The sequence below is a fragment of the Poecile atricapillus genome, chromosome 20 (genome assembly GCF_030490865.1).
Source record: "Poecile atricapillus isolate bPoeAtr1 chromosome 20, bPoeAtr1.hap1, whole genome shotgun sequence".
Classification (NCBI taxonomy): Eukaryota; Metazoa; Chordata; class Aves; order Passeriformes; family Paridae; genus Poecile; species Poecile atricapillus.
In genome coordinates this window covers 913,759-935,837 of record NC_081268.1, presented here as the reverse complement: position 1 = coordinate 935,837, position 22,079 = coordinate 913,759, and the positions used below count along the sequence as shown (strand labels likewise).

At 51.9% G+C, this 22,079-nt stretch overlaps 1 protein-coding gene across 1 annotated transcript in view; it reads left to right on the top strand.

Annotated features, from left to right (window-relative positions):
* The first annotated feature begins 4,516 nt into the window (after window positions 1-4,516).
* Window positions 4,517-22,079, top strand: part of LMX1B (LIM homeobox transcription factor 1 beta) — an 83,962-nt gene continuing 66,399 nt past the window's right edge. The window contains exons 1-2 of the mRNA XM_058853988.1: window positions 4,517-5,072; window positions 5,372-5,558. Coding sequence (XP_058709971.1) covers window positions 4,934-5,072; window positions 5,372-5,558 — 326 coding nt within the window. The 5' untranslated portion in view covers window positions 4,517-4,933. The remainder of the gene's footprint in view (window positions 5,073-5,371; window positions 5,559-22,079) is intronic.

Genomic DNA, 22,079 nt, shown 5'->3' with positions numbered 1-22,079 from the left:
CTGCCCCCAGCCTCGCACCTGGCATCGGTCGCCGCGGGGGCACATGTGCACGACACGCTGCTGCCAGCCGGGCTCGTCAGGCCCGCCCCGTCGGGTCGCTACCCCCAGCGAGAGGCCGGACAGGCCGCTCGCGTTCGGCGCTAGCGGGACCCGAGCCCGGCGCCCGCCACTGCTGTACGGGGCCTCGGCCGCCCGGCCGGCCCGCTCTGGGCGGGTGAGGGACAGCGCTGCCAGAGTCACACGGCCCGAGCTAGAGCTGTGCGAGCGGCCAGCGGGGGCCGGGGACCTAACGAGGCTGAGGAGCCGCCTCTGGCTCGAGCGCAGCCCTTGCGAGTCATGCCCGGTGCCGGATTAGTCGCGGGCACAGCGCGGAGCCGCAGGCGGCCGCAGGAGGGGCCTGGTGGTGGAGCTGCTCCGCGTCGGGCCTCGGTGCCGAACCCGGTCCCGCGGCTCCTTGGGGCGGGCGGGGGCCCGAGCCCTCCATTCCACGAGGCCGTTCGGACGGGCGCTCCACCGGCGGAGGGAACGCGGAGCCCGAGCTTGTCTGCCGCGCTGCCCTCAAAAATCCACTTAGGGAAGATGAAGGCGCATGCAAATGCATGGCGCCTCCTCGCCTGTGCCTTTAATCATGGTAAATTGGCTCCCGTTCCTCCAGGCCCCCCGAAAAGGCACACGGCGGCACCGCACCGCGGCGGGGCTGGGATCCCAGCGCGGCGCAGCACCCGCCGCTCCCCGGGGCTTTCCGGCTTCCCGGCGCGGCCCCGACGCCCTGCCTGACCCGCCTCGCTCAGCAATTTTCCTACCCAAATGCTGTCGTGACGGGAACAGAGCGCAGAGATAGATAGCATCAAGCGGCCTATATCAAAGAGGCCCTGCTTAATTAAAATACCGGCTCGGTACTCGCCGCTTTTCACGCGGCGCGGCCTCTGACCGCATTCTGCCGGCTACCTCCGGCACCACCTCCCTATCGGCCATCCTGGCTGGCCCCGTCCCTGATCAGTGGCCCTGTCACCTGGTCCGTGAGGCTGCCGGGCGAACAGGGTCGTTTCCCTGGGCCGGGGAACAGCCGCTCGTCAGACGGGCCGGTCCCGGTGGGGCTGCTGCGAGGCACCGGGAAACTCCACGCGGTTCACGAAACATTTGTTTGCATTACTGAGCAACAGTCCGATAATTTATTGTTATTGTTATTAGTAACTACACTTAGTAGCTCGTTCACATCCATCCTTCCGAGGGGGGAGCGCGGGCTGAATCAGTCACCGTCGTGAGCCGGCGGCGGCGGCTCCTCCCGGGCCGCGGCCGCTCCGCTAGGGCTACCGAGCCAACGCGGCCAGCTCCTGGGACTGTTCCGCACGTCGGCGGCCGGGGGAGAGGCCCGGAGACGTGGAGGCAGGGGGCGCCGGGAGCCGCCGCCGGGGGCTTGGTTGGAGCTGCGGGCTTGCAGAGCCGGTCTGGGGAGCGCCCTGCTGTGGGAAGCATAGAGAGCTCCGTGGACAACCGGCAGCGAGGGCACCCGAGGGGCGGTCGCCGGTCTCTGTGCCGGGATCGAAGCTGGGCAGCTGTCGCTGTGCCGGCAGCCTGGTTCCCCGGCTCCCCGAACGCTCCCGCCACGGGCGATTTTCTGTGCACCGACATCGGCCGCTGGCGAGTGTGAAAGGCCGGGGCTCGGCGGGGAACGAGTTGCAGAGTCCGACTGTGGGTGGAGAAAAACAGGATAGAGTGAGGCGGTGGCACGCGGCTGCCCAGGGGCTCCCCCCACGCCCCGCTGCCGTGGTGCTGCAGAGCTGGGGCCGGTGACCGCGCATCACTGGGCTGGAGGCCTGTCCGGCCCCCGCAGGGTGGGAAGCGCCGCCGTCTGCGCTCTGCACAGCACCCGGTGCAGCCGGCCCAGCGCTCCCTGGCTCCGCCGATCTCCCCGGCTGACCCCGCGGCCGCGGAGCCGTGCCGTGCCGTGCCGTGCCGCCGTGCGCCGGCAGAGGGCAGGCTGCGCCCGAGCCCCGCCGCACCGGGCACCGGGCCCGGCGAGCCGGGGTCAGCCCGGCCGGGCCGCGCCCCCCGCCCCTGGCAGCCCTGCCCGCACGGCCCCGGCCGCACACTTCACGGGACAACACTCGCCGTACGACCGGACCGTACGGCCCGCAGCAAACCGCAGCCTGCGGGGATCCGGGCACCCCAATGGTCGTGCCCACCTCAGCAAGGGAGCGGGCGGGGCCCGTCGGTACTGGGGAAAATACGCGTCCAGGCAGCCGGGAATGTGCACAGACAGACTGCGCGGACACCCACGCGTCCGCCGGCACCGCCCGCTTATGCGGAGAAAGCCCGGCGTCCCCGTTCCCTCGTGCGGAGACGCCCGCGGTCCTCCCGGGATCCGCTCGGTTCTGTCCCGCTCCCGCTCCCCGCAGCTCCGGTGACCGCGGGCGTGCGCACCGAGCGGGACCGACGGGCCGGTGCGGGAGTCGGTGCAGAGGGCTCGGCCGTTTTTAGTTATCCCGATGGTTCCTTCCTCCTGCCTCGTTTGAGAAGGATTGGGACCGGCTGCGTTTCTTGTTCGACTCTCAAATTTAACTCACAACAAAGAGACTTGCCTTGCAAATAAAAGGACAATTCGAAGGAAGCCGCGGGGAGGTGGGGCTGCTTAGTCTGGTTTGGGTTTATTTCTGTGATGGTTTTGCGCGTGGGTGTTTTAATTGCATTTCGTTTTTCGTTAAAAGCATTATATAAACCTATATAACACCTCATCGAATTGTTTTCGGGGCAGGAGCGAGAATAACAATTACCCGGCGCAGTGCTCGTATACACACACGGAGAGAAGCAACAAACCTTTAGTGTGATATTTGCGAGTAAAAGCCCACGAACAAAGCTGGAATCACTGCTGCGGGTGCAGGGCTAGAGACTTTCTCTCTGCTTCCCAGTCCCGCTGCTCAGAGCCGCCTTTTCGTTGGGTTTTGAGGAGTTGTGGTGTTGTTTTGGTTTTTTTTTCGTTGGGTTGTTTTTTTTTTTTTTTTTTTATAGCGAGAATTTATGAAAACTCCTGCGGAACAGGGGCTTTTTTGTAGAAGATAATTATTGAAGATTATTTGACGGAAGCCTTGTGTGATGAAGAACTCCCAATCCTTACGTGAAAATAGGAAGGGGACACAAAAAATTAATGTGAACGAGCAGCTTTTGCGCCACTGATTGAACTGTGAAATCTTAGCAGCCTTTATCTTGATCTCAGAATTAAATAACCATATATTATTTTTTCTATATTAACGACAAAGATTTTCCGATTTCTACTGTCTAGAACAAAAACAAAGGAGCTCTATTACTGAAAACCTTTTCCAAAATAATTTACTAAAACACAGTGACGAATTTATTTCAAATATTTTTTCCGTAGGAAAACGGCATAAAAATAAGTTTTATCTTAAGACCCACAAAATAGAAGCATTAAGTAATTCAAGTTAACACTCGTCCTGCTTATTAAGTATCAATATTTTGGGAGCATTACAAAATAAACTCTTTCTTTTGGCAGGGTCATGGCACATCACGGGTCACATTAAGAATCTTTGCGGAGAATCTTTCCTGGATTTTCCTTTCCTCATATTTAGATTTTTAACGGTATCGGTTGAAAAAAAGCAAGCAAAGATACAAACAAAATCGAACAAATATAAAAATCACAAAAGGGTAGCCGGCTGCGCGGGGTCCGGCGCTCCATGCAGGATCGCCTTTCCCGTGGGTTTTTCCCTCAGAGGGAATCCCGGTGCGGTGAGCTTGGACGGGGCTGTCCCGCACACGCACGTGCCGCACACCGCACCGAGCCCTGCACGTTCAGAAGCGCCAGCGAGCAACGCGAGCGGGCAGCGCTGCTGCGGAGCGCCCACGGGCTCCGCCGCCACAGAAGCAGCCGCAGCCCTCGGGCGCTGCTCCGCCCGAGCTTTGCCGCTGGCAGCCCCGGCCTGACGGTTCGGAGCCGTCCCTCGAAACAAGGGCGTTCGCGGTGCAGTCCTCGGTGCCCCGTCCCGCGTGCCCGCCCGCGGGACAGGCCCGCATCCCCGCCGGTGCCGGGCGGCCCGAGGGAGGCTCCTGCCTCCACCTGCCCGCGGCCCGGCGCTGGACGCGCGCTGCTACCTACCCCGGACAGGGCAGGAGCCAAGAGCCGCCGTCGGGCCGGGAGCGGCGCGGGGCGCGGACCGGGGAGCCGAGCAGCCGGGGCCCCGCTCATGCGCCACCCTCAGTAGCCAAGATCTCTGTCCCCGTCCGCGGCTCGCGGGGGCGCGACCCGGGCCCGCGCTGCCCGCACCGCTCGGCTGCCCCGGGGTGCACGGAGCCGGCCGCCCCGGGCGCCGCCGCGCTTCAGGGGCCGCGGGGGCCCGGCGGGGCCAGGGCACTATTTGACGTCGAGGAGACGGATCACCGCGGCGCAGCGATACGCCGCGCACCAATGGAGTTCAAATGTCAGCAAGTTTGAGGAGGGGTGAGGCGCCGGGGGGTGTGTTCCTCCGCCGCGGCCCCTGCTCTAAACGGCGCGGCTCCTCGGGCCGCCGCACGGCTCAGGGGCTGGGAGCGCCGGGAGCCCCGTGCCCCGCCCGGCCCGCCGCGCCCGCGCTCCGCCCGGCACGGCCCGCCCCGGGAGGGCCCTCCGCGCCAAGCAGGGCGTGGGTCCGGCGCTGCCGGCGAGCAGGTGACACCGCGGCTGCCCGGCGCCGTGTGCGCGGCATGTGCGCGTCCGTGTAGCGGGGCGGCCCCATGGGCGGCGGCGCCGGCTCCTGCCTCTGCCCCCCGTCTCTGGAAGCCCGGGCAGGAAACGCTCCTCATGTCTTCCAGATAAAAATAAAAGCGACTCCTTCCTCCCGGCCGCAGAGTGTCCCCGTGCCCGGCCCGACGCGGGGCTGAGCTGGCCCCGCCGCCCGGCAGCGCCTCTTCCCGCCGCCCGGAGCGCCGGGCCGCGCCGCCGCTCATGGACATCGCGACGGCTCCCGAATCCTTGGAGAGGTGCTTCCCGCGAGGCCCACCGGACTGCGCCAAGATGCTGGACGGCATTAAAATGGAAGACCACCCCTTGCGCTCGGGGCCGGCCACGCTGGGAGTGCTGCTGGGTGAGTTGCCGGTCGCTTCTCGACTACGCCGAAAGCGACCCCGCGCACCGCTCGGTGCCCGAAGCTGCGCGCCGAGGGGCCCGGCCAGTGCGATGCGGGATGCGGCCGCTCAGCCCCTGACCGGTGCGGGGCGCGGGACCGGCGGTAGCCGTCGAGCTCGGTGTTACCAACCGGCTGGGCCGGGCGGGCTTGCGCTGCCCGGGACGGGGACCGGATAGCGGGGCCGGGTCGTGTCGGGGCTGGGAGCGGGGCCAGGTGGGGCCAGGGCCGGCGCCTGACGCCGCCGTCTGCCGTTGCAGGGTCGGAGTGCCAGCACCAGGCCGTCTGCGAGGGCTGCCAGCGGCCCATCTCGGACCGGTTCCTGATGCGGGTGAACGAGTCCTCCTGGCATGAGGAGTGCCTACAGTGCGCCGCGTGCCAGCAGGCGCTCACCACCAGCTGCTACTTCCGGGACCGCAAGCTCTACTGCAAGCAGGACTACCAACAGTAAGGGCGCGGGGGGCGGCGGGGGTCCCGCCGGGGCGACCCGGCCCGGCCCGGGGCGAGCGGCGGACGCCGGGCGTGCTCCCGATTGGGCCGCACCCCGTGCCCGGCGGAGCGGGGCAGCCCGGCACCGGGCTCACCGCTACGGGTGGCGGCCCTGGTGAGAGGGGACCCCGAAGTAGGCTGCGCGGCGGGCACGAACGGGACCGAAGACACCGAGCCGCGGCGTCCGACCAGGCAGGGCGCTGCCCCCCGCCCCGGGCCCGCCGCGGTCCGGTACCGTGCGGCGCTGTCGGACGGGACGGTGATGGGGCGGCCCGGCCCGGGCTGCTCAGGCGGAGCCGCACTCAGAGCCGTCCCGCGGCACTCTCCTGCCCGCCGCAAGTCCCGTCTCGCCGCCGCCCGCTGCCCCGGAGCCGCTCCGAGAGGCCCGAGGGCAGCCCCAGCGCCGGCCGGCCCGCAGAACGGCCGATGCCGCTGCCCGGTGGCGGGGCCGGGGCTCGCCGGGGCTGCGGGCCGGCCCGGCCCGGTGGAGCGGCCGTCGGGCGCGGCGGGGCCCGGCCGAGGGAGCGGGGCAGCGGCGGGAGAAGCCCGGCTCTGAGCCTGGCCACGGCCCCGGCCCCGCCGTTGCCCGCGCTCTCTCTTATTCCGGCTTTATCCCCAAATGTCAGGCGCTGTTGGGAGCGGCCCCCGCCGCGGCAGGGACGGAGCCCGGCCCCGCGCCGGGCCGCCCTCCCCTGCAGAAGCCCACTTCATGCTTGTCACCTAAATTGAGGATCCTTTTTGTGCCGGGAGGGGGGCGAACATGGGCATTTCAATCACTAGGACATAATATGGCTCTGCTAGAAGTCTGGCAACAAACAAAGAACAACAACTATTGGTTTGCATCAACTTTTGTCAGGCATTCAGCAGGCATCCAGAAAGGCCTGAAGTGGCTTAGTGGCAACAATGTGCATTTCATAGCTACAGCATGAAAATCCATCTCCATGGAAACGGGTAGTAAATGCTAACATGACATGCTGAGTATAAATATTGTGAGGGTTATAACTCTTGTATAAATGGCCCAGATAAATGTCCCCCTGTTTAGGAATTACAACAAAACATGTTATTTCATGCTGCAGCTCTCACTAGCTCCCAGAGAGTCCTCCATAGCCCGGGCACGGTGCATGCGAATAATTCAAGGCTTGCCCGTGGGCTGCCGCCGTCCCGCCCTTGTGGGGCTGCGGCACCTTTAGGGTTTTCTCGTGCCCGGTTTAGGGAGCCCGTCCACGGGCTTTGCTTTTCATTTTTACACAAAATAAACCACCCTATGGTACCCGTGGTTGTAAATTGATGAAACTTCCTTTTTTGTAGGTAGTAACACCTTATATATTTTTTTGTTAATGAGTAAAGAATATCGAATAGTCTTCAGGCTACCTAAAAACCCCATTATTTGGCAATGTAAATATTTACATTCATTTCAAATAAATGTACTTTCTACTTCCCCAGCTTTAGTTTCTGTAAAATAAAGAATTGTACTCAGGGACCTAAAAAGCAAGGTCAGACACTATCGCTTTGTAAAACAAAAATACTTTTCTGACTGAAAACAGAATTGTTACTGCTTCAGAACTTCCCGTGTTTCCAAAAGCCTCCAATTGTTGAGGGGGAAAATGGGGTAACCAGGCTGCCGAGCAATAAAAAGATATCAACATGTTGGCCTTTGTTGAATCCCAGCACCTAGTGTGACATGACATGGTGCCCTGCTGTGTGTGCCCCCGAGGACTGACAGCGGCAGCGGCTCACGGGAAGGGGAGGGGAGACACGCTAAATCAAAAATTGTTTTCTCTGAGATTTTATTAGCCCAAAAGAGCAAACATGTGAAACTGTGCTGACACGGATTGTGTGTCCTTTCAGAGCTGGAGAAATACTCGTTTATGGTAGCTAGAGGATAAAAATAGCTGTGTGTCCGTGCAAGTGGCCCTGGGCTGTGCAGCACAGAGGGTCAGTTTTATCCATCAGACCGTGGGCAGTGAAGCCATGAGCGAGCTGTGAGAGACAGCTCCAGCGAGGGGACACAGCCAGTGCTGGAACACCGGCATGGGAAATGCCTGTGTGCTCAGTGAGAATGCCTTGGGCTAGTGAGATGGAACAGAACCGGTACGGATGAAGACAGGGATCAGTAATATCAGATGCTTTTTGTTATCCTGAGTCCTATTCACAGATATCTGGGAAAAAATAATTAATTTTTTTTTTTTAAAAAAAGGAGACTAAAGTTTACTTAAATATCTCAGTTCCTGAAATTTGCCCTAAATAGATTTTTCTGTACGTAGTAATGTAATTTTAAAGGTCAGATTTCTCCAGAACTCCCAGGACTATAATCAAGTGCTGTGTATATATCTTTGGGAAAATGGTGTCTCATCTTTCTAATGAAAGCAAGCTTCTGATGGGTCAGATATCAGACCTTACACCTTTCCCTGGGTCAGGAATGATTGCTGCCCATCTTTGGGTGAGGGCATTTCACATTAGGGGGAAGGGTGAAAGCAGTTTTTCTTTTTCTTATTTCTTTTTCTTTTTTTAAGAAAAACGTTGGCTGTGTGAAGCTACCCTTATGCTTGGAATGTTACAGCAAGTCCTGGGGGAGGTGGATTAGTAGCCCAAGCCCAGTTTGAAGTACTCAGAGGTGCCTGATAAATGTAATTTATCACAAAAATATCATCAGTAGGTCAGTGGGATAAGCTGGGCATGTATTTTGGTCTCTTTTTAAAAAAGGAATTCAACACATTCTTGCCATGAGTACATTCTGATGTTTTAAGTTAATGCAAAGTACTTATTTTGCTAAAATTTAGGATTTTGAGGGTCAGGTGCATTTGATGGCAAGGATTTTAAGAAAAAAAAATCCCAGAGCAGTGGCATCAGGGAAGGCTGACTTTCACAAACCCCAGTTAATCAGAATCTCTTTGAATTTTAATTAGAACGTTGCCAGATTGGCGCACTTTTGGAACCTTACACTGTGGGGTTTTTTTCTTTAAATGAAGTTTTCTTTCTGACAAAGTAAAACCTTCAGAATTAATGTTTTGTTTTTTTTCAAAAATAGAAGGCTTGTGGTAGTTGTATTTTGGTTCTTTGCTTAAGTGAATTTACTTACTGTATCACTGATAACAGTGCTTTCTACTACAAAACCTTAGTATTTTGAAATGCTACATTTCTTTTCCATTTGTGTATTTACTTTTTTTTTTTCATGTGACTGTGCTTTTCTGGTTTGTATTTCTCTCACTGCTCAGTGTTATATAACAATTTGCCCTAGTTCTTGCTGATAGTAAAAAAAAAAAATATATATGTTATGACAAATAACTGTTCCAGGATATGTATTTCATATGTAAGCAATTAATATAATTTATAGAAAGATCTGTATTCCTGTTTTAGTTTTGGAAATAAAGGCTCTAAAAGAGGTTTGTATTCAAGGGACCAGATAGCAAACACCCACAGCTGCTATTTCCTAATTTTTCATTAATGCGTTCTAAGTTTTGCTTAGGGTGAGAAAGAGAAATATTCAGGCTTTTGTTCTTTTAGATGTGTCAGGTATTGTTTTAGTATCACTTTTGGATGCTATTAAAAAAGACCCACTATTTTTATTTCTGTTCTTAATTTTTGAGTCTTTTCTTGTCGGTGGCTGGGCTCAGTTTTGCTGTGCAGGCAGCTCGGAGTAACACGTTCTTCGCAGGAAGGAAAGGAAACCCCATGGAGCCTCGGTGCTGCGGGGAAGCCTTGCCCTCTCCAGATTTTGGGAATGCTTTCACGCCAGCGTAACACTGAGGCTGATGTTTCTCAGTTCAGTTGCGTTTTTGATCCAAAATATAACAAGAGCTTGCCGCCAGTGAGTGTCTCTCGGTTTTGTGGCTGTTATTTCTCGCAGAGCACGGGCTGTGGAATGTGGCAAGAGCCCGGTGCAGGAGGGAGCAGAGCTCTCGGATTCTGCTGCGTGCACAGTGGGCAATAGCAATCTGCTAAGGGCAGGATTTGATGTGTTTCCAGCGTTCCTGTTTTATTTTTAACGGAGGAGCCGTTCGGCTCACGGGTGCACTGTGAGCTCGGCAGAGCCGTGTGGCTCCGGGGATCTCTCCAGCTGCCTTCGCCCTGTGCTGGACGGGCGCTGGTCCTTGTGTGCGCCTCACTAGGGAACAACACAGAAACCAGGTGAAACTTAGGAGCAGCCTAAGCACATGCCCGGGACATGGAGCAATGATTGAAGTTATGTCATCCACTAAAAATGCTTTTCCAAGTCACTGGAATACTCTGGCATTTTTCTGAAAATCCCACCAGCCTTGCACCGTCGGTCTCATCGCCCCCCCCCCCCCCCCAAAAGCTGCGTACGATGAGATTTTGTGGCATCTCGAAGCAGTCCCCAGGGCGGGAGCCCGGAGGAAATGTGCCTGTTGTTTCAGCCGCTGACGTCAGGGGGTGGCCGCGCTGGCCCCGCGGGTCCCGCTGCCCGCCGAGCTCCGGCCCCGCCGCGGCCACCCGGGCCCGAGCCGTGCGAGGCGGGGGTCTGCCATGGAACGCGTTTGGAGCATTTGGGGAGACATTTTGGTTTGCTGCTGCAATTGCTATAACGTTGGACAAAATAATTGCAATGGAAAACGCGATTTGCGCTGATCCGTGAAAGAAAAAATAGGGAAAATCTTTGTGCAGTATAGGCAATATGCAGTTAAATTAACAGCAGTGTAATTTATAATGCTTTACTTCTAAACTGAGGAAAAAAAATAATCATAGATGTGAAATACATTGCAAAAATTTCTTCACTTATTAGAACAAGAAGAAATATTTTGCATTCTGTTTAGAAACTGAGGCTGTTATTTTTTGGTCTAAATTTTTGAGGTAGTTCAAAGGCATACATCCCCTCTCCAACTATCAGTAATATATCATGATAAAACAGCTGGATTATAATGTCTCTTTTTAAACTAATTATGTTATTAGTGTGTTTCAATGGTAAATACACACCCCTGTCACTTCCCTCCGTTTTGGAGCAGCCTGTAAAGCCTGGTATCTCTAAAAAAGTCCTCACTGCTCTGGTGAACCTGAAAGTGGATGGGGGGGGGGGGGGGGGAGATTTAGCCAGCGGCTGCATTCAGATATCTGGGCAGAAATATTCGGGAGAAAAAGGAGAATGCTTTTCCTAAGGCAGCTGTGGCTTTGGGTTCCCCACCCCCCCCCCATTCCAGACAAAATTTGGATTGATACTAAATCTTCTGTTTCTTGCAGTAACAGGAATTGATTCAATTTTATTTAATATCTCTTTCTTCTGGAACGGCGAGCGCAGCAGATAAAGGGATTGATTAGAGGAGATCTGAGCCCCCTGCGCGTTCCGTGTGGAGGCCAGCGGGAGCTTGGGGAGCTCGGGGAGCTTTGGGAACTTTGGGAGCCCGGGGAGCTTGGGGAGTTTTGGGAGCTTGAGGAGCTCGGGGAGCTCGGGGAGCTCGGGGAGCTTTGGGAGCTTGAGAAGCTCGGGTCAGCTCGGGGAGCTCGGGGAGCTTTGGGAGCTTTGGGAGCTCGGGTCAGCTCGGGGAGCTCGGGGAACTCGGGGAGCTTTGGGAGCTTTGGGAGCTCGGGTCAGCTTGAGGAGCTTTGGGAGCTCGGGTGAGCTCGGGGAGCTCGGGGAGCTTTGGGAGCTCGGGGAACTCGGGGAGCTTTGGGAGCTTTGGGAGCTCGGGTCAGCTCGGGGAGCTTTGGGAGCTCGGGGAGCTTTGGGAGCTCGGGTCAGCTTGAGGAGCTTTGGGAGCTCGGGGAGGCTCCGGCTCGAGGAGCAGCTGGGCCCTCCCGGCTGCGGGGAGCGCTCTCCGGGGCCGTGCGGCCACAGCCGCACCCGAGCCCCCACGAGTGGCTGCTGCTGTGACTCGTGCGGCGATTTCGGGGCAGGACAGAGGGTTCAGTGACCGCTTCGTGTTTGTTGTCACTGCCAGGCTGAGAGCTGAGGCCGCGCCTGCCTGCCGTGCACGGAGCCCCCTGCGCTCCGCAGGGCCCGTGGCAGCTTGGGAAGAATGGGGAGGGTAAATATAACAACGACATTTCAGGGCAAAATTAGAAAAGGATTCTGCACTGCTTGGACCAGCTTGGACCGTGCCACAAGTTGCATGAAATGTAGAGTCAGAGAAAGACTGTGGATTTGGAACCCCAGAAGGATGGACAAAGGCCGTCGCCGTGTCCTCTCTAGAAGGTGTACAAGGGCAAATGACAGACTTGCAAAAAACAGAAAAATTCTTCTCTTTGCCCACAGTTTTTTCCCCACACAATAAGTTGTGTTAATGCTCAAGTGAGGTAAGAAACAAGCAAATAGATAAATTAAACGATGAAGTGACTTGATCAGCAATCTCCAGTAAAGGTAAACAAACCAGGTATTGCTCTGGGTTGGTTTGGTGTGGTAGGAAGGGGTTTTGGCATGATTTGGGATGATTACATTACTCACAAGGCAAAGATTGACTCATAATGAAATGACAGTTTCTTGTTCATTGCAGAACATAAAATTTCCACATTTGTTTTGAAACAAAGGACAAGATTAGTTATAAGTAACAATGTGTTGTGGGCCACAACAACTGAGTCTGCAGCAGCCAAATGAGGGAACTAGAGGAGTCTTGAGATAAATGGGTACAATTAGGAACAGAATTTTCCTTTCTCCAGGTGAATTGAAATAACTAAATGAAGTGGGCAGGAAGTTTTTATTGAATATCCACCTTGCAGACTGTAGTTGTGGTTTGGTATAGCCAAAGCTATGAATGAAAACTGATCTTTTTGATAAAAAAGTATTAGAATTTATTTAGAAAGCGGAGATATTTTCTGAGTTATGGTGTTTTATAAAATGTAACAGGGAGATAACCTCATTTTGCAGCAGTGGAGCCTTAACAGCACTGGTTACATTTGGGAAGGAGACATCACTTTTCTCCATTAGTCACTAAGTAAAAAAAAAAATACATTAACAGCTTCACATCTAACTTAAAATAAATTTTGAAAGTCAAGCTAGATTTCTGAGTCTGAGAGAATAAATTATAAAAGAGAAAAAAGATGAAAATACTCATAAGGTAAAATGAGCTTGAGTTTTTGTTTGAAATGCAGGGTTAGTGTTTCTAACATGCATGCTAATGTAGATCTGAATCTTCAGTGCTTTGTTCAGGCAAATTATTCACTGGTTTTAGAAGCCTCTTTAAATTCAATACAAGATTGAGACAGATACTTGACTTTTTTCCTTCTTTTTAAAAAATTGCTTTTACATATCAACCTTACGTTTACTTTACATTCTGGACTTGCTGTAGCTAGACTTATATTTCTGAAATGCATTTCTGTCTTCTTCTTGCCTTGCTCTCCGGCATACCTGCAGCTGCTCTGGCCACGCTGGGAGAGCCGTGTCCAGCAGCCCTGAGCCCAGACACAGCCCCTGGCCCCAGCGGCCCTGCCAGGAGCAGGGTGGGAGGATGAGGGCTCCTGCCCCTGGGCCTCAACAGGCTGCTGTCAAAACAGACATTTTGCGAAATGGTTGTTAAAAAACAAATGACTGGTAACTGTTTTCTCCTCTTATATGAGCAACACGTACCCCGAACAGATGTGCTGCCATGGCCCTTTCTCGTGTGCTGAATACACCTCATAAGTAGAAACACCACGCGTGCTATGCCGTGCCATTCTAATGCAGATCATTTGGAAGCAAAACCCTTAAAGGGAAGTGTCTGCTGTCTCAGGAGGGTGCAGTGTTGAGGTCAGCACTGCCTAGTGGCACTCAGGCTCTGGTTGCACCAGCGGCCCAGTGGCCCAGCCCACCTGTGCATGGCTCATCACCTCGCTCTCACAGAATGGGGGATTTGCCTTTCAAAAACTATTTGCCTGTGGGCAGCGAACAAGTAGACTTTTCTGAGATTGTATTACAGTAAAGGGATTGTTAATATGACTAATTTCAGTTCATTATTTTCTTGGGTTTGAAATTTTACAGTGATCTTCCTCACAGATACAGGAGAACTGCTGCAGCACAAATTGATTAAATGCCCTTGATATCAGCATAAATAAGGTATAGCACATTTCTTCGGGACTTGATGAGTGTTTGTCTGATTCTCCTGTAACAGGCAAATAGAACGTTTGTCGTGAAGGTCATCTCTTTGCTTCCAAAACAAAGAAAATAATAAAGAAAAAAAGAAAATAATATTTTCTGTAATATGCACCAAATTTTCCTCTGCAGACACTGACACAAACTTGTGAACATGCAATTCCTACTGGCTTCAGTGAGAGCCATTCTCGCTTCTCCAAGGAGGGAATTTGGCTCTTGATTTTACTGCAATCAGTGTTTTATTTATAATGTACAAGAGTGCACGTGCACTCTCCCAGTAAGAGCTGATGGGATTTATGTGCACATGCTGAGGACCAAATCCTCTGGTAGCTGTCAGGAAGTTTACTTTCACATGCTTGTTCCTTGGTGTAACCTGAATCACCATTCACTGATGACAAAAACAAAACAAAACCAAACAAAGAATAATTGTCTACTTTTTTTTTTTTTTTCAGTTGTTACTTTCATCATGCTAGTATTATGATAGGAAGCAAGCAAGCTTGAATTTGCAGAAGAAACTATGAATATTATTTTAAAACAGTTTTGGTTGCATCCAGGGATTGCTTTGATAGAGAGAAGCACCACTGCTCTTTGGAGGCTGGCACTGGTGCATTCCTTGTGTATTAGCAAGGAGCACGTGTGCTGCATCCTGTGGATGGGGTCAGTTTGATGGGGACAGCTCTCCAGTCCTCAGCAGAGGAGCTGGGCAGGGTGCTGGGCTCTGCTTGAGCAGCTGGAGCCAAGATCTGGCAGCTCTGTGGAACTGGACCCTGGGACTGGGGCTGTGGCACGATACCTGCCAAAGCTCTTTAGTGAGAAAGGCCAAGCTCTCCTACAACACTGACCCCCAGAGCAGCTGTATCCAACCTGTGAGATCCTGGCAGAATGATGTGTTCAGGATACTGGAGCTGCAGTGCTGTGGCTGGTAGCTCCCAAGGGTCCAAAGCCACGTGCTGTGGTGGATGGATGGCACCTGGCACGGGGAGGAAGCTGCTGCTCCCTGCCTGGGTGGGCTCATGCAGATTACCTGTACAGGTGGGTCTGCTGGTATTCCAGCATTTCTGGCTTTCCAGAAGAGGAAGACCTGACCCTCCCCCCTCCTCCACCTCACTGTTAATAATCATGGTTTGCAGACTAAATATCTGTTCCATGAATGTTTGTACATGCAAGCCTGAGTCAGCCCCTGCCATCCCTGCCGAGCCCCGCTCGATGCAGTGTGAGAGACGGGGAAGGGTGCTTGTGGGGCTGGCAGGGCATTCTCCAGCAGCCCTCAGCAGCCAGGGACATTCCCTGTGCAGAGGGGCTGGCACTGCCCCTCCACAGGCCCCGGGCAGGCACTTGAGCCAGCAAATCCCAGCAGTGCCAGTGAAGCCAATTGCCCTGGCGTGCAGCAGCTTGCAGTGTCATGCAAGGTCAGTTTACCTGACAGCAAGTGTCTAATGAAGGCTCAGTGGAGCTGCTCACTGCAGCTTTTGGGGATGTGGCTTTTCATAGGCCTAAGCTTTTCATCCCCCTTAAGCAGAAGTTGCAGTTTAACACCATGAGTTGTTTTCACAGTTGGATCTTGGCATATCTGGCAATAAGAAAACTTTCCCCTATGGAGTTTGACCCCATGGGGTGAGGTTCCACTCACACTGGAGTTGATACAGAAAGTGTGGTGGGACCCTACATGAGCGTTAGCACTGGCAGTGAGGCTGTTTATTGTTAAGTGTGCAAACAGTGCAAAAATACAAATGGAGGAAAACAATTTGATGGAAGAAATGGCAGCATAATAATCTTGCAGCAACACTATCTCTGCATGGCATTATTCATTTGAACCTGCCAGGCTCTCTTCTTGGAGCTGCAACAAATAAGTGATTCAGCTGCTGGGAGCAGAAAGTGTTAATAGCATTGACAGCTCCTTTGGTAATGGAGGAACAGGCGGATCCTACTACCAGGGATTCCCGCTGCGCCCTGGCTGCTCCTGGCCGGAGCTGCTGTGGAACAAAGTTCCAGGGAGGAGGCAGAGTTTGTATTTCAGCAGCAGCTTTCCTTCATGTCTTGCACTGGGGTTGCAGGGGCACGCATGACCTTTGTGGGGTTGCTGAACTTGTGGGGGGTGTCCTGAGCTGCAGGGAGCCAGCACTCTCTGGGATGTGAGGCTCCCACCAGGTCCTTCGATCTCACCTCACCTCGCAGCCCGTGCTGGGCTAGTTCCCAGCATGGTTTTGTGAGTGTAGAATAAATTAGCCATAATGGCGCCTGCATTAATTTTATGTGGGAGAATCCCCAGGGATTCCAGAGCAATTACAGGGAGTGCAGTCTTGCCCAGTGCAGCGTCCTTCCCATCCTGCTGCTGTTCCCCACAGAGGGCAGCAAGAGGGGGCAGGAGGGCTGGGTGATGCAGTGCTGGTAGCTGCAGCATCCTTTGTGGCAAAGCCAGCACAGGGTGGTCTGTGGTCCCACTGCACTCCACGGCTGTCCCAGCGTGCCAGGACTGAGCGGCAGCAGCAGTGCAGCTTGCTCGGCTGATGTGCCCTACAGAAAGGCTAGAAAACAGGCCCAAGGCAAGTGCACTGCCTTGGCTTCATTCATGTGCCTTGAACACTGGTTGTCTTGAGTAATTGAAGCCTGTCCCGTTTGTGGCTTTTTTCTTTAAAAATTTCAGCTCATGCTTTGGCAGGGGTTTGTCTGCGCAGCGGATACGTTCAATGATGAGAGTTATAACGTTCAATTTGTTGGATGCCACAATTAAACCTCAGGTTTTTCACCCAACCATGGGAAAGCTAATTGGACATTGTCACTCAGGCAGTAAAACACACAAACAAGGGCAATCCATGGCCCCGGATCCCAACAATGTGATTTTCATCACCTTACCAGTCTTTGGGGAGTCTTCAGCTTCCATCTGGAAGTACCTTCAACCCTTTCCACCTACAGATCTTGAAATAGCTATAACAGAGAGAAAACCAAAATTACATGGAGTTTATTGCCATTTCAGAAGGAAAAAAGTGTTTGAAAAAGTTTATTCAGGAAGCTAAGGGAAGTTAAGTGGGAGACATTTGCCATTTCATCAGTTTGTTGGTGATAGCCATTCATGTCATAAATGGTTTGTGTCATTTGATGCCAAAAATAACACAATTTTCCTCCCCAAAGGCCTATAGGGTTTTTTTGCAATAAATGTTTATTTGTTAATAATATACTTTAAACAGTCCAGCCTTGACCTCAAGTCTCCAAAAGAATCCATCTTCTCTCTGCAAAATCCTGCAAAGTTTGTGTAATTTTTTCTGGGAAGGTGTAATTGATGGCGCAGTGAAGGGCAGTGTGTTTGCTTTAACTACTGCAGCTGCGTGGATTAACTGTTTATAAGGGCCTACTGTGCTGTGAATGGTGACTTGCTTAGATTTCAGGCTTTAGTTGACAGCACTTCCTAATTGTTCCTTGGATTTGCTTAAGTTCAATCAGTAAAAATAAATTTCTGTACTGAGCTCACCCATCGTTCTTTCCTCACCACCGCTTCAAAACCTTTGAAATGCTCATTTGTAGGAGTTCGATTCCACGTCTCACCCTGCAGCCTTGAGATGGGGGTGACCAGGACAGGGGCTGAGTGGGGCTGGACTTGTCCCACATCTCCTTTTGATTTCAGAAGAAATGTCAGAGGAATTAGGGTGCCAAGCAAATAACCTGCACGCAAATACCTTTGTCAGGATTTTGGGTGTACTAATGGGAGTCTCTGGAGTCAAACAGAGAACTGACAGATACAAAGTGTGATTAAATATTCAAAAATGTTACAAAAGACTTTGTAAATATCTGTGATATGGAAACCGTTGTTTTGGGAGAAAATAGTGAGTAAGAGAATTAATTTGTAATATGTTACACTGTTTTGAAATTGCTCTGCCAAAGGCTGGAGTTGGATTTCTACTGGAAAAGTGTTTGTGGAATGTCAGTGGCATGTGACCAGTACCACAGTAAGGCAACAATTGTTTCTTCACTAAATCACCAACTACCACTGATTTAAACAATGTTAAATCACATTTTCAGCTGTTTTTGTTCTTCCATCAGCCACTCTGATCCTTCTCTTACAATTTTTCATGTGAACTTTCACTAAACAAGCAAAGTATTAAGGCATTTGTCAGATATTTTTTTTTAGTCCTTAAATGAAAATGTGCTTTTCTAGAACTCTGGAGGACTTATTTCCTTTAAGATCATCTGAATTGTGGGAGAGAGTTACACATTTAATTTCTCAAAGCAGTTCAGCTCCCAGTGCTAGTTTGTTTTCAGTTCAACAGACACTTGGATAAAATAAAGAACAGTATGTATAAAATGAATGGAATTCATTTTTCTTTGAACATTTCACATTTGTGGATCTAAATTGTTTGGATAACATGGACACTCAGGTGCTTTGTATAAAGCTGATTTTAGCGGCACTCCATAACACTAAATGGCACTAGTTGTTTGCTGAGAATATGTTTGTAGTTTATTAATTGTAACAATTATATGATGCTTTAAAAATCTTTATTTTGAGAATTAAAGCTTCTGGCTTGGGCTGTGCTCCCACATTTAGAAATTGGCTAATTTTACTCAATCTCCTTGAGTGCAACAAGGCAGAGTTACACACACAGCTGGTTGAAGGACTGGGTGCCTTCAGGTGCCTGGGCTGTGTAGTAAGTGATCACTTACTTCCCAGGGGCATTTTCTGGGACAGTCTGAGCACAGTAACCTGCACTGGCAGGGGCTGGCTGTTCACAGGATCACAGGATGGGTAAGGCAGGAAGGGACCACGGTGGGTTGCCTGGTACAACCTCCTCTCTCAAGCAGGGTCATCCCAGAGCACACGGTGCAGGATTGCATCCAGATAGCTCTGGAATATCCTCAGTGAGGGAGACCCTACACTCTGCCTGGACAATCTGCTCTAGTGCGTGGTCACCCATGCAATAAAGAAGCTCTTCTTACAGTCAGGTGGAACTTCATATCCATTAGTCCCTGCCTGTTGTCCAGGGCAGATACACGTGCAGGCTCTCACAGTGGCTGCGCAGCCATGCAGGTGACCCAGCTGCTGTGCCCAGGAACAGCAGCAGTGTAGCCCCCTCCTCCTCTGCACCAGGCTTCGAGGTTTCTGTCCTGTCCTGTCCTGTCCTGTCCTGTCCTGTCCTGTCCTGTCCTCCTCTGTCCTAGAAGTGAGTCCTGTGCAGACCTTGTGTGTGTCCTCTCAAGCCTTCCTCAGGCAGGAGAGCACGGTGCTGCCTGTGCCATGCAGGCTGACCCTGACCCTCCTGGCTGAGCCCAGAGAGCAGCATGGGGGGCCCAGAGGCTGCAGAAGGCACACAGGGATGCAGATGCCAATCCTCCCTCAACTGCCCCTCCTGGCTCCGTGAAGTTTCTCCTGATTCATTCTCAGGTGATTCATGCTCTCAGCATCAGTTGCCTGTTTGTGAAACTGAAAAGAAGCAATCTGAATGTGAAACAGTTGCATTACTGAAGCTAATATGGATTTGCTCCCTTAAGAGGATGTTAAAAGTCCCTTTGTTGTACAGATATTGAGCTTTACCATGTTTTAGTGTTTTTGTCAGCTTTCTTTGGTATTAAATCAAGTGACAAAACATTTAACTTTATCCCTGTGCATGAGCACTTGTGCTAATTAATTCAGTAACTCTTTTGACCTTGTGTTTAAAAGATCCCAACTGGTGCTGTTCCTGCCCAGACACCACCATCCCTCAATGCCCTCGGTTGTTCTTGAAGCGTGGCTGTGATGGGGATGGCTGGCATCCATACGCTCTTATATTCTTGTAATAGCAAACATTAAGAAAGTTAAAGGGACAAATGAATAAGAGAAAAAGTAGAAAAGCCAAGGAGCAATTAAATGTAACTTTTCATCATGAAAAGGATTTCACTGGTTTATCTTCTAATAAGATTATGTCACTGACACAAGTACCTAGGAGCCTGTGATTGACAGCCTCCTGTACTTTTATCAGGCAGTGTGACACTAAACCTCGGGGCCTTTTGTCCGATAGAGTGAGCTCACGGAAACTCTCCGTCCTAATCCCCTTATTCATGTCAGGCACAGAAAAGAAGTTCTGATCAGATGGCATCTTACAACAGTGTCACCTCCACCCCCTTGGTGCTGGATGGACATGGGACATGGAACGCTTTGTTCTCTGGCTGTGCCGTGCTCCTGCCCACAGCACCGCAGCCCTGCTCCTGGGCCTGGCGCTGGCGTGTCCTGCCCAGCACTGCCCTGCACCATGCACAGCTGCTGCCTGGGCAAACTGTGGCTGCAGGGCAGGAGAATCCCTGAGAGTCAGTAGGATGATTTACAGGCTATCTGATTTTGTTTATATTCTAGTTTTATTTCTTTGAAGAGCAGAAGACCTTTAAAGGGAATACTTCCTCTTGTGCTGTGTCTGGAAGATCATGTAGTGAAATGTCTCACTGAGCTTCTTCAAACTTTGCACCCAGGCAAAAGAGTAAGTGGAACTAAACCCCTATCTTTTCAGAAGCATAGGATCAATGTTGTAGAAGTCAGCAATCGATCCCAGTGCTGGTATTATAAGTTTCATAGCTCCAGCCCTTTCTTAGTTGTAGGAATTCCTTTGTGCGTATCCCTGCGGTAACCTATTGCAAATAGCGGTTCCCTGTGGTGCTTTATTTACTTGTCCAACTGTTTGGAAGTCTGTTAGTCTAAAGATCAGATGCTCTGAAACAAATCTTATTACCTTAACCAGCTCTGCAAATTCTTCTTTCTCCATTTTTATTGACTTCTTTTCAGCTAGAACTAATACATGTGCAGCAGGTGGGCAACTACATCTTTCAAAGTTTAGCCCCTCAGATTTAACATGAGAAACTATAAATCTTTTTGTTTTCCTTGGAAAATGTGGGAAACCGCAGCTATTTGAAGAGTTGCCTCCTCAGTGGATTTGTGAAGTTTATAATGGTTGCTGTAATTTTTGAAACAGAGGTCTGGGAAATTTTGAAAGAATGCTGCATTCTGGGGCATAGTTCAATTAATTACTTTTTTCCTTGCATGAAGTATTTTTTCAAGCTGCAATCAAAAGCAATGTAATGGGAAAATTTTCAGATTTTTTTCTTTTCATCCAGCCTGGCACCACTGGCAGAAAAACTGCATCAAACTTCCTCCAACTCAACTGCTACAAGCTGGTTCTGTCAGCACTACTCACCAGTCCCCGTTTGAGAAGGCATGTCCAGCTCCTCCATATTTTTCATCTCTGTGCACATTTTTAAAGTAATTTTAGATGCAAAAAGTCAGTGCTAATTAAATGTTTTAAGAAGTCATCCTTCAGGAATTCCCCCTGTCCCCCGCCCCAGCTCCTGGCGACCTTGTGCTCCCCGGTGGGTGCTCACGTCCCATCCTGGGCAGATGCTGCCTCTCTTGTGGCGCTTTCCTCCAGCAGATGTCAAAGTCCTTTGCAGAGCGACCTGCCTGGGGTTCCTGCAGGCTGGGGCCTGTCCCAGGCATGTTTATCCCTGGGACACACAATTTCTTCCCATGTCTTCTTAGGACCAGGCTGCCCCAGGAGCCAGGATGGGAACGTTCCCATGTCTGGGGTGTGCGGAGCCGTTCGCTGCTGCTCTGCCTGTGTTTGTTTTTCCGCTGCAAGCACCAGCAGCTGCCAACATGAAGTGCAAAAGGGAGTATACACAGGATCTTACTTTTAAAAAACAGCACACAAAGGAACCTGCAAGGCTGCGGCTTTCCTGCAGCAGAGCATGTTTGCTTTGAACAGCCAGCTCTGCTGGGAACCTGGGAGTGCAATCTGGTGTCAGTTTGCTGTGGCCTCCGCAGCATGCACAGGCTGGAGGTGCTCTGCTGAACAGAGCATTATGTGCCCTGGAAGTCCACGAGGCTGGTATAATCCATGCATGTCTGTAAACTTCTTAGGTCAATTAACTGATAGATGAATTGAGCAGGCAGTCTGATGTCAGGGTGAGCTTGGGGAGAAGGTTCAGTAAAACTGTGAAGGGAATCATAATATTGGCAAAAGCTGTACTGAAATACTGGAGTGTTGAACAGATATGAAGTGTTAAATGCAAGCAGAAGCAATGTGATATGAGGCTGTGTATATGTCAGAGAAGGGGACCTCAGGAAGCAGCTGAGATCGTGTTAGTATCCCGGGTTTGAACCTGAAGGCTGTTTACCCCTCCCCTCGGAGCTCTGCCAGCCATGGTGCCAGTATGGAGTGTCCTGCCCTAACACTGAACATGTCTGTTGCAGAAAGGTGCAGGAAATAAAGCATATTCTGCATCTTCCAGAGGGAACCAAGCCTCACTGTGTGCCCTGACACTACACAGAACAGCTCCTCTTGCTTTCCTTGATGTGTCCTGCCCTTCTCTGAGCAAGAGGCTCAATAAACAGAGAAAAAACATCCACCCACAGTGCGTCTGGGCTGGTGTTCCTGCATCAGCAGCACTTGATGCTTCAGCATTCTCATTGAAAGAAAAATAACATTCGTTTGGACCAAAAAAAAAAAAAGAAA